General features: G+C 51.3%; 1 protein-coding gene across 1 annotated transcript in view; it reads left to right on the top strand.

Annotated features, from left to right (window-relative positions):
• LOC139265812 (unconventional myosin-VIIa-like) overlaps positions 1-12526 on the top strand; it is a 440714-nt gene that overhangs the window by 41883 nt on the left and 386305 nt on the right. Inside the window, exons 5-7 of the mRNA XM_070883263.1 lie at positions 190-311; positions 8333-8475; positions 11863-11976. Of these exons, the coding sequence (XP_070739364.1) occupies positions 190-311; positions 8333-8475; positions 11863-11976 (379 nt within the window). The remainder of the gene's footprint in view (positions 1-189; positions 312-8332; positions 8476-11862; positions 11977-12526) is intronic.

The following is a 12526-nucleotide window of genomic DNA, read 5'->3' on the forward strand; positions in this document are numbered from 1 at the left end:
TTCCGGTTCTGCCCAGGTGCAGACCGTCCGGTCTGTACTGATCCCACCTCCCCCAAATATGTGCGAGGACCACATATCTTCACCACTCTTTCTGGTAATTACTTTAATGGTGATGGTTCTTCACACTCAAACTGATTTAATGTTACACTTCTCTCTCTTGAAAATAAAAGAAAGTGTATTTAATTTCAGCGGCGAGTCGGGAGCCGGGAAGACGGAAAGCACGAAGTTGGTGCTGCAGTTTCTGGCTGCAATAAGTGGGAAACACTTGTGGATTGAACAGCAGGTCCTGGAGGCCAACCCTATCCTGGAAGGTAAAACTTACAGTGGAACGGTGCGGTCAAACTGAGAGGGCAGGAGTGGAAGAGATGCTGCAGTGTCGCTGGGTCAGGGCAGGAAGTGCTTACGCTCCTGGTCACTATGGAGGTGTCAAGTGATGATGGGATGAGATTCAGCTGTGATCCCGACAGCTGCTACTGTTAAACAGCCCGCCAAAACTCGCTGTCTCGACTTAACACACGCAGAGGAAGAACTTGTATGCATGTTACGTCCAGACAGTGACTTGCAGGCTGACAGCAGTTGTGGGCCCATTCTGATTCAGGTTGAGTGATGTTATGAGAGGACAATGTGAAAGGGGAAACACTGGGGAGAAAATGGCCATGGTTTATGATTCCCACAATCATCATCATCATAGGCAGTTCCTCAGAATCGAGGAAGATTTGTTTCCACTCTTAAAATGAGTCCTTCAGTGACTGTACAGTCCAATACGAGAGCCACAGTCCCTGTCACAGGTGGGACAGATAGTCGGTAAGGAAAAGGTTGGGTGGGACAGGTTTGCCGCACGCTCTTTCCGCTGCCTGCGTTTGATTTCTGCATGCTTTCGGCGATGAGACTCGAGGTGCTCAGCGCCCTCCCGGATGCACTTCCTCCACTTAGGGAGGTCTTTGGCCAGGGACTCCCAGGTGTCGGTGGGGATGTTGCACTTTATCAGGGAGGCTTTGAGGGTGTCCTTGTAACGTTTCCTCTGCCCACCTTTGGCTCATTTGCCGTGAAGGAGTTCCGAGTAGTGCGCTTGCTTTGGGAGCCTCATGTCTGACATGCGGACTGTGTGGCCTGCTCGACAATATAGCTCCTTAGACAAGAGCTATACTGTAGGGCTGCACTGCCAGCATTGCGGAATTTCAGATTCCCACAGTTTAACACTTTACATTGCCTGTGTGAGAATGTCCTTCAATAACAGTTGGCATTAGAATGGGGGCCAAACTGAGTGCCTGTATGAGATCTACAGGGCTAGATAAACTTCCCTGCTCCGTTTGCTATATTCCTGGGTTTTGTTTGGTTTTTCCACTTGCTGAGCACAAGGCCGCTGTTGTTTTGCTGAGCTGAGATTTTAATGGAGGTGTTTAATATTATGACGGATTTTGATAGGGTGAATGGGGCACAACAGACATGATCTTTGCAGCATGACAGCTGCAGGAAAAACGCAGGGAGCAGCGCAAGCCCTTATACATGGCCTTTTTCAACCTTACAAAGGCCTTTGACACTGTCAACCGTGAGGGTCTATGGAGCATCCTCCTCCGTTTCAGAGGCCCCTAAAAGTTTGTCAACATCCTTCGCCTGCTTCACGACGATATGCAGGCCGTGATCCTTACCAACGGATCTATTACAGACACAATTCACGTCTGGACCGGGGTCAAACAGGGCTGCGTCATCGCTCCAACCCTCTTCTCAATCTTCCTCGCTGCCATGCTCCACCTATCAACAAGCTCCCCGCTGGAGTGGAACTAAACTACAGAACCAGTGGGAAGCTGTTTAACCTTCGCCGCCTCCAGGCCAGGTCCAAGACCACCCCAACCTCTGTCGTTGAGCTACAGTACACGGACGACGCCTGCGTCTGCGCACATTCAGAGGCTGAACTCCAGGATATAGTCAAGGTATTCATTGAGGCATATGAAAATATGGGCCTTATGCTAAACATCCATAAGACAAAGGTCCTCCACCAGCCTGTCCCCGCCGCACAGCACTGCCCCCCAGTCATCAAAATTCACGGCGCGGCTCTCGAGAACGTGGACCATTTCCCATATCTCGGGAGCCTCTTACCAACAAAGGCAGACATTGATGCGGAGATTCAGCATCGCCTCCAGTGAGCCAGTGCAGCCTTCGGCCGTCTCTGGAAAAGAGTGTTTGAAGACCAGGCCCTCAAATCTACCACAAAACTCATGGTCTATAGGGCTGTAGTAATAGCCGCCCTCCTGTATGGATCTGAGGCATGCCTTACTAGGAAGAAATTGGTTGAGCTCACTGAAGCTGGATTGGAGTAAGATTTTCTGTGTGGAAGTGAGATTTTCATCAACGGATGACGTTATCAAGAAGTATCCGAAGGTGTTCTGTGAATCGGGCAGTCCGATCCAAGGTTTCAAGGCGAATGTCAGGGTACAGAAGGATGCTAGATCAGTTTACTACAAGCCACGTTCTGTACCATATGCACTCAAGGAGAAAGTTGAGCAAGAACTCAAAAGACTAGAGACTGAGAACATTATTTGTAAGATAGATCGATGTAATTGGGCTACCTCCATTGTTGTTGTACCTAAGTCCGATGGTAAGGTAAGATTGTGTGGTGATTATAAAGTAACCATAAACCAGGTTCGAGAGGGTAATGTCCCCAATACATTGCCGAATATAGAAGATTTGTTCACAACACTGACAGGTGGTCAGATCTTCTCAAAACTGGATCTTACGAATGCCTACTTACAGCTTGAACTAGATGAGGAGTCCAAGTCATGTTTGACAATAAATACTCATCTAGGTCTATATCAATTTAATAGGCTACCGTTTGGAGTGTCTTCTGCCCCTGCCATATTCCAAGGGGTGATGAACCAGATTTTGCAAGGTATTGAAGGGGTAGTATGTTATTTGGATGACATACTAATTTCAGCACCAAATAGGCAAATTCATAATAACATATTGAATGAAGTCCTCAAATGGCTAGAGATTCACAGAGTACGAGTGTCTGCTCGTAAGTGTGAGTTATTTAAAAACTCAGTGGAGTACTTAGGGTATAGAGTCGACAAAGATGGTTTACATCCAACCATGGAAAAATTGGATGCAATTAGAAATGCACCCACTCCCAGGAATATCACTGAACTTTGTTCATTCTTGGGTCTTTTGAACTATTATGGGAAGTTCCTACCAAATTTTGCTACAGTATTACATCCACTGAATGACCTATTGAAAAAACAGGTCCATTGGAAGTGGTCAAAAGAATGCGATACAGCACTCAAGGAGTGTAAAAGCAAATTGGTAGAGAGCACCATGTTAGTTCACTATGACATATCTAAGGAGATTAAGCTAGCATGTGATGCCTCTCCGTATGGAGTTGGGGCAGTGATCTCTCATGTATCATGTAGTGGGGAGGAGAGACCAATTGCTTTTGCTTCACGCACTCTGTGCCAGTGAGAGTAATTATGCACAAATTGAAAGGGAAGCTTTGGCATTAATTTTTGGGGTCAAGAAGTTTCACAAATACTTGTATAGTCGTAAGTTTACCATCGTTACGAACCATAGGCCCCGAACAGCAATCCTCCATCCAAAGTCCCCAGTTCCAACATTAGCTGCAGCCCGAATGCAGAGATGAGCTTTGATTTTGTCAGCATATACATATGATATTGAATACAGACGATCAGCTGATCAAAGTAATGCTGATGCAATGTCTAGATTGCCTTCCCCATCACAAGTTACACCTGATAGGGAAGAAGTGTTTTATTTTTCATATATTGATGAACTGCCAGTCACAGCTGAAGAGATTGGTAGAGCAACCAAACGTGACCCAGTGATGTCAAAGGTGTATGATTATATTGCAAATGGATGGCCAAACCAGGTAACAGACAAAGATATTTATCCATTCTTCATTCGAAGGAATGAATTATCAGTAGATAAAGATTGTATCATGTGGGGTGCAAGAGTGGTTATACCAAATAAATTCAGGTCCAAATTATTAGGAAACCTCCATGACCAGCATTTGGGAGTGTGTTTGACCAAGTGTTTTGCACGCAGTTACTTATGGTGGCCAGATCTTGATAAAGATATAGAGTACATCATGAGTCAGTATACGACATGTCAATCGGTAAGCAAGCAACCATCACCAGTACCATTACAGCCATGGAAATGGCCTCCCAGGGTGTGGCAAAGGCTACATATTGATTTTGCTGAGTTAGAAGGACAACAATTGTTCATTGTGATTGATAACCATTCGAAGTGGGTTGAGGTTTTTCCAATGTGGAAAATAACAACAAGTAAAACATTGGACATTTTACGAAAATTATTTTCTTCATTTAGCCTCCCTGAAGAGATTTTTTCGGATAATGGACCACAATTTCGTTCAGAAGAATTTGCACAATTCACGAGCAAAAATGGTGTGAAACATACCAAGGTTCCATCATACCATCCTGCTTCGAATGGTGCAGCAGAGCGCACTGTACAAATTGTAAAACAAATGTTAGATCCAAATCCAAGGAAACGACAGTTGTCATTGGATCACAAATTGGCTAATTGTTTGATTACATATCGAAATACTCCTCATACAACTACTGGTAGAACACCAGCAGAGTTGTTTCTCAAACAACAGCCACGAACCAGACTCTCGTTGTTAAAACCAAATTTGGCACAGTCCATAGAAGAGACACAATTAAGTCAGAAAGAGAATCATGATAGAGGCTTCCGAGAGAGCTGCCTGCCATGTAGGAAGCTGTGTGTGCTTGTGCTCTGTGAATATATCACAGGGAGCGAGCGGGGCAGTGGGATTAGTTTGGGTTTGATACCGGGCTATGGGGAGAGAGTGGGGCAGTGGGATTAGTTTGGGATTGATACAGGGCTATGGGGAGAGCGCAGGCAGTGGGATTAGTTTGGGATTGCTCTAGCAAAGTGTGATGGGCTGAATGGCCTCTATTTGTGGCTGTGAGGTCTTTCTTGTTGGGAGTGAGTCTATTGTTGCTCAACACCACTGAGGGCCAACATCTGCTCGAACTAGTACAGCTGTGCATTGTGTTGCAATACATGGAGCATATCCAACATCAGCAGGCCATACAGCTGGTCTGTGTAATCTAAGTGATGCATGTATTGCTGCTGTGCTGGCACCATGTTTATAACATTGTGTCTGATATTTTCCCCATTCTTCACACATCTTCAACTCAACCGTGAAATGAACCTTTCCTGGAAGCCCCTGTGTGATATTTTCTTACGACATCACTAACAAACACACTCTACAAGATGGTTGTTTACGGCCATATTGTGACTGTGCCACATGACCTTTTTATTATATTTACATCAGTAGTTGTATTACATCAGTTGTGCACTAGATGGAGCAGTAGTCCACTAGGGGGAGCTCTATTACAACCTGTATGATGTGTAATGTTAATGCAGCCCTTACTTTGGCTCCCAGTGAAGCTTGTGCCAGGTGTGGATCATCCTTCTCCTTGGCTGCCAGATCTTGTCACCCCTGGTATACTTTTTAAGTGACGATCTTTCAGAACATTGCTCTGTCAACTAATGCCTGAAACTCCTTGTCTTCGCAGTATTTCGCTTGCAGAACAACACTGCACAGCTTTATTCACATACACACTGCCATTTATAATATTTAAATATCTTGTTGTGATCAAACAGGTAGTTACAGCTGCGTTATGATTGGCTCCTTGGGTGTGCACATGCATGAGTATGTGCCTGTGTGTGTAAGTGTGTACCTGAGTGTGCCTGTGTGTGTGAGTGTGTACCTGAGTGTGCCTGTGTGCCTGTGTGTGTGAGTGCGTGCCTATGTGTGTAAGTGTGTACCTGAGTGTGCCTGTGTGTGTAAGTGTGTACCTGAGTGTGCCTGTGTGTGTGAGTGTGTGCCTGTGTGTGTGAGTGTGTGCCTGTGTGTGAGTGCGTGCCTGTGTGTGTGAGTGCGTGCCTGTGTGTGTAAGTGTGTACCTGAGTGTGCCTGTGTGTGTGAGTGTGTGCCTGTGTGTGTAAGTGTGTACCTGAGTGTGCCTGTGTGTGTGAATGTGTGCCTGTGTGTGTGAGTGTGTGCCAGTGTGTACCTGAGTGTGCCTGTGTGTGTGAGTGCGTGTCTGTGTGTGTGTGCGTGAGTGTGTGTGAATGTGCGTGTGAGTGTGTGTGTGAGTGTGCGTGTGTGTGTGAGTGTGTACCTGTGTGTGTAAGTATGTGTGAGTGTGTGCCTGTGTGTGTGAGTGTGTGTGTGAGGATGTACCTGTGTGTGTGTGTGAGTGTGTGTGTGTGCCTGTGTGTGAATGTGTGTCTGTGTGTGCGTGAGTGTGTGTCTGTGTATGTGAGTGTGTGTGTGTGTGTGTGTGTGCGTGAGTATGTACCTGTGTGTGTGTGTATGTGTGCCTGTGTGTGAGTGTGTGTCTGTGTGTGCGTGAGTGTGTCTGTGTATGTGAGTGTGTGTGTGTGCGCGTGAGTGTGTGTGTGAGTATGTACCTGTGTGTGTGAGTGTGTGTGTGTGCCTGTGTGTGAATGTGTGTCTGTGTGTGCGTGAGTGTGTGTCTGTGTATGTGAGTGTGTGTGCGTGAGTGTGTGTGTGAGTATGTACCTGTGTGTGTGTGAGTGTGTATGTCTGTCTGCGTGTGAATGTATGTCTGTGTGTGCGTGAGTGTGTGTCTGTGTATCTGTGTGTGTGCCTGTGTGTGTGAGTGTGTGTCTGAATGTGTGCCTGTGTGTGTGAGTGTGTGCCTATGTGTGTGAGTGTGTGTCTGTGTGTGCGTGAGTGTGTGTGTGTGTGTGAGTGCGTGTGTGTTTGAGTGTGTGTGTGAGTGAATGTGTGAGTGAGTGTATGAGTGTGTGGCAATGAACGCGAGATCACATAGTGAAAAGGAGCACACACTGCCCCTGTCCCCTGTGTGTGCAGCTGCTGGTTTCCTGGGACACTCCCCTTACTGCGCTGTCGGAGGTTTTCCAATCCCTAGCCCAGCGACCTCGCACTCTCTCTGACTGAGATTGCTAAGTCATGGGGCAAGAGGTTTGTGCCGTGGACCCACTGAGAACTGGGTTTGGAGCTGCCCAAGGATATACTAGGACAAGGGGAAGTTTTCCATCCTCCCCACAGAGGTGGGATTGATAAGGATGTTGTGCTGTGCCCAGTCCCCTGTCTGTACCACAGTGAGTGTGAGGGCACTCACTGAGTGTCATACCGTGTGTAACTGATTACTGAGCGGCACATCTATGCAGCATCGTTTCTTTCTTCCCCTTCAAGTTAACCACCCTCTCCACCCTGTGCTGAAGGCACTGAAGGTCCTAGGGTACAGTCCCACGGGGGGGAGGAGCAGACCCGGGGGGGGGCTGACCCACAGGGGGGGGGAGGGGCAGACCCACGGGGGGGGGGGAGGGGCACACCCACGGGGGGGGGGAGGGGCAGACCCACGGGGGGGGTGCAGACCCACAGGGGTGGGAGGGGCAGACCCACGGGGGGGGCAGACCCACAGGGGGGAGGGGCAGACTCACAGGGGGGGGGGGCTGACCCACAGGGGGGGGAGGGGCAGACCCACGGGGGGGGGGAGGGGCAGACCCACGGGGGGGGGGAGGGGCAGACCCACGGGGGGGGTGCAGACCCACGGGGGGGGGAGGGGCAGACCCACGGGGGGGGCAGACCCACAGGGGGGAGGGGCAGACTCACAGGGGTGGGGCAGACCCACAGGGGGGGAGGGGCAGACTCATGGGGGGGAGGGGCAGACCCACGGGGGGGGGAGGGGCAGACCCCCGGGGGGTGCAGACCCACAGGGGGGGGAGGGGCAGACCCACGGGGGGGGGCAGACCCCACAGGGGGGGGAGGGGCAGGCCCACGGGGGGGGGGGGGGGCAGACCCACGGGGGGGGGGAGGGGCAGACCCCCGGGGGGGTGCAGACCCACGGGGGGGGGGGGAGGGGCAGACCCCCGGGGGGGTGCAGACCCACAGGGGGGGGGGAGGGGCAGACCCACGGGGGGGGCAGACCCACAGGGGGGGAGGGGCAGACTCACGGGGGTGGCAGACCCACAGGGGAGGGGAGGGGCAGACCCACGGGGCGGGGGGCAGACCCACAGGGGGGGAGTGGCAGACCCACGGGGGGGAGGGGCAGGCCCATGGGGGGGGGAGGGTACAGTCCCACGGGGGCAGGGGAGAGGCAGGAGTACGGGTAGTACAGTTCCATGGATTATACAATTCAAAGTGTGGTGTGTTGGTACAGATTGATTTACATCGGCACTCTGGTGGTGAGATACTGACGAACCTCACTGTCGCTCTCGGTGTGGTGAGAATCTGATTAATTTCAGTATTTATCTCAAGCCTCATTCATGCCATTCTCTTTTACAGCTTTTGGAAATGCAAAAACCATAAAAAATGACAATTCCAGCCGCTTTGGGAAATACATTGATATCTACTTCAATGAAGATGGGATCATCGAGGGAGCAAAGATCGAACAGTACCTGCTGGAGAAGTCTCGGGTCTGTCGACAGGTGAGCGCCTGTGCTGTAACCAGACGGACAACTGCTTTTGTTGCACTGGCTGCAGTGTACTTTATCACTGAGAGTGAGCGTACACAGAGCCAATGGCCAGGTCCACACTTTCCCTGAGCCACACTCTGTCCAACCTCAATAAGTTCCTGTCCAACTTGTGCATCATGAGTATTAAATCCTTGCAGGGGAAACATGTGGAAAGGGCTGGGGAGTGGGACTATCTCTGTCAAAGAGCCAGTACATGCACGATGCCCCGAATGACCTCCTTCTGTGCTGTGTTATTCTATGAACCTGTAACTTGAGCTGGCACAAGCCTTCCATAGACCAAACACTGAACCAAAAAGTTAACAAGTTGCTTCGTCTTCTGCGTGGTGGGTGCAGATATACTCCCACACTGCTGGATGCCCTCTCCCGCAGGCCCCTTCCATCTGATCCTGTGATCATCGGTGGGGATAACAGCTTAGCTTTCATCATCATCATCATAGGCAGTCCCACGGAATCGAGGAAGACTTGCTTCCACTCTTAAAATGAGTCCTTAGGTGGCTGAACAGTCCAATACGAGAGTCACAGTCCCTGTCACAGGTGGGACAGACAGTCGTTGAGGGAAGGGTGGGTGGGGACAGGTTTGCCGCACGCTCCTTCCGCTGCCTGCGCTTGCTTTCTGCATGCTCGCGGCGATGAGACTCGAGGTGCTCAGTGCCCTCCCGGATGCACTTCCTCCACTTAGGGCGGTCGTTGGCTGGGGATGTTGCACCTCAGGGAGGCTTTGAGGGTGTCCTTGAAACGTTTCCGCTGCCCACCTGGGGCTCGCTTGCCATGAAGGAGTTCCGAGTAGAGCGCAAGCTCAGTTTTACAACAGGCACGATCCCGTGTGACTGCTCAGACCACACCCTGAGGATTCCCAGAGACACCATTCCCATCACATTGTAGAAGCATTGCTTTTCCCTCATTGTCCTGTTATTTCCTCCCTCCCCCACCTCTCCTCTCCCCCGCCTCACCCCACCTCACCCCCCGACTCCTCCCCCTACCCGACCCCCCCTCCACCCACCCGACCCCTCCCCCCACCTCCCACCCTGACCCCTCCCCCTCCACCCAACCGACCCCCTCCCCCCTCCACCCACCCGACCCCTCCCCCCTCCACCCACCCGACCCCTCCCCCCACACCCTGACCCCTCCCCCCACCTCCCCACCCTGACTCCTCCCCCCTCCACCCACCCGACCCTCCCCCCACCTCCCCACCCCGACTCCGACCCCTCCCCCTCTCCCCATCTCCACCCCTCCCCCGCACCTCACCCCCCTCGACCCCCTCCCCGCCTCCCCCTCACCTCACCCCCCTGCCCCCCGACCCCTCCCCCCACTTACCCCCAACCCCCCCCCATACCTCCCCCCTCCCCCTGCCTCCCTCCCCACCTCACCCCCCGACCCCTCCCCCCACCTCCCCCCTCCCCCCACCTCACCCCCCACGCCCCCTCTCCCCTCCTTCCCCAAGCTCCTCCCCCCACCTCCCCCCCGTCTCCCCCTACCCCTCCCCCCGCCTCCCCCCTCCCCCTCTCTCACCCCCCCTCCCCTTCTCTCACCCCCCCCCCCGCACTTCCCCCCTCCAGTTCCAGGCCTCTCCTGATTGCTATGTTATTCAGTATTCACCACTCTCACAATTTTACAATCTGGTTAAGCCTCCATCCCAGCCATCCAAACTTTAGTGAGCTAGCTCAATGAACACACCAGTTCTCATCCGGCCCGTCCATTCTTCTTTGGCGAGGGAAATTAGCTTTAACAAGATGCATACTAAGGATGGACAGGAGAGTGGGGTTAACTGCGTGGCTCACATGGAGAATAGCCGCATACACTTGAGCCAAATGGTCTGTTTCTGTGCGGTAATATTTGATGATTCCGTATCTTTCCCGCAGATTCACAGAGAGGTCGTCAGTCATGGTTGTAACACAGATTCCTTGGCTGCTGGGAGCCAGTGCTCCATGCGATCGTCCCTTTCACAGTTGGGTTACTGTGGATTGCCTTAGCATGTAACATGTTTTGACATGCATGGCGGTTGTGCACCAACTGCAGTGTCAAAGCTTGGAAGGTTATAAGGAGGCACAATGCGGGGGTGTTTGATAACGCCCTGCATGGTGGGGAATTGGGCCGACTCTGAGAAGGCCAGCTGTCTCGGCTCCACCTGAATCTGGTCAATGAACTGGTCTTCCAGCGGAGAGCTGCAATCACATCACGGGTACATGGTGTGCGGCATAATGGCTGATTGCCGGCGAGTCTCTGGTGTGTAGAGATACAGTGGAGGCATTACTTTGACTTCCATTGACTACTTTTTCTCTTGTTGAGTGGGGCTATTCCCCTGGGGGAGGCATTGAGTGAGGCTGAGCCCTGGGGGAGGTATTGAGTGAGACTATTCCCCTGGGGGAGGTATTGAGTAAGGCTATTCCCCTCGGGGCAGTATTGAGTGAGGCTGAGCCCCTGGGGGAAGTATTGAGTGAGGCTGAGCCCCTGGGGGAGGTATTGAGTGAGGCTATTCCCCTGGGGAAGGTATTGAGTGAGGCTATTCCCCTGGGGGAGGTATTGAGTGAGACTATTCCCCTGGGGGAGGTATTGAGTAAGACTATTCCCCTGGGGGAGGTATTGAGTGAGGCTATTCCTCTGGGGGAGGTATTGAGTGAGGCTGAGCCCCTGGGGGAGGTATTGAGTGAGGCTATTCCCCTGGGGGCGGCACTAAGTGAGGCTATTCCCCTGGGGGAGGTATTGAGTGAGGCTATTCCCCTGGGGGAGGTATTGAGTGAGGCTATTCCCCTGGGGGAGGTATTGAGTGAGGCTATTCCCCTGGGGGAGGTATTGAGTGAGGCTATTCCCCTGGGGGAGGTATTGAGTGAGGCTATTCCCCTGGGGGAGGTATTGAGTGAGACTATTTCCCTGGGGGAGGTATTGAGTGAGGCTATTCCCCTGGGGGAGGTATTGAGTGAGGCTATTCCCCTGGGGGAGGTATTGAGTGAGGCTATTCCCCTGGGGGAGGTATTGAGTGAGGCTATTCCCCTGGGGGAGGTATTGAGTGAGGTTATTCCCCTGGGGGAGGTATTGAGTGGGGTTATTCCCCTGGGGGAGGTATTGAGTGGGGCTGAGCCCCTCGGGATGGTATTGAGTGGGGCTATTCCCCTGGGGGCGGAGTGGGGGGGGGGGAGAAATTAAGTGGGGCAGAGCCCCTGGGATAGGTATTGTGCTCAGAGAAAATGGCAAGTAGAGACGAAGCTCTTGAGGACTGTCCCCTTAACGGGTGAGCACTTGTTCAGCAATGTGCTCCTGGTTGGTACCCAGCCTTGCAGCTATGATGCTGTACATCCATCTATTGATTGCTGTTCTCTGTATCGCTTTCTGTGCTCTACCCAGGCTCCAGATGAGAGAAACTACCACATATTCTACAGTATTCTGATGGGGATGAACACCGAGCAGAAGAAACTCCTCAGTTTAGGCACAGCACATGAGTATGACTTTCTGACCATGGTGAGACATATTGTATCAGAACACACACTGCCTCTATCGTTAAACAAAGCGGTGTCACAATCATACAATAATACCAGTTCAGACCCATGGAATAGGTCTCTATACCTATTTGTATCTATGTATCATACGCATGAGATTCAAAATCTTTCTTGTTATCCCTCCTAATACTTACTCATTGGATCCTAAACTCTGAGAAGAATCAAACTTTAATAGTGTGGAATCTTGTGGACAAAAGTTGTTAAATTGAACGTGTAATAGGTCAGAGGTAATGAGCTGATTGGAGTTACAGGAGCCACCCAAAATTCATCCTCTTGTTCCGATAGAAAAGGGACTCCTCCAAAATAAATCTTCTGTTTAAATGGGACTCCTCCAAAATAAATCTTCTGCTTAAATAGAACTCCTCTAAAATAAATCTTCTGTTTAAATGGGACTCCTCCAGTATTAATTTTCTGTTTAAATGGGACTCCTCCAGTATTAATTTTCTGTTTAAATGGGACTCCTCCGATATTAATCTTCTGTTTAAATGGGACTCCTCCGGTATTAATCTTCT

This window comes from Pristiophorus japonicus, chromosome 6 (genome assembly GCF_044704955.1).
Source record: "Pristiophorus japonicus isolate sPriJap1 chromosome 6, sPriJap1.hap1, whole genome shotgun sequence".
Lineage (NCBI taxonomy): Eukaryota > Metazoa > Chordata > Chondrichthyes > Pristiophoridae > Pristiophorus > Pristiophorus japonicus.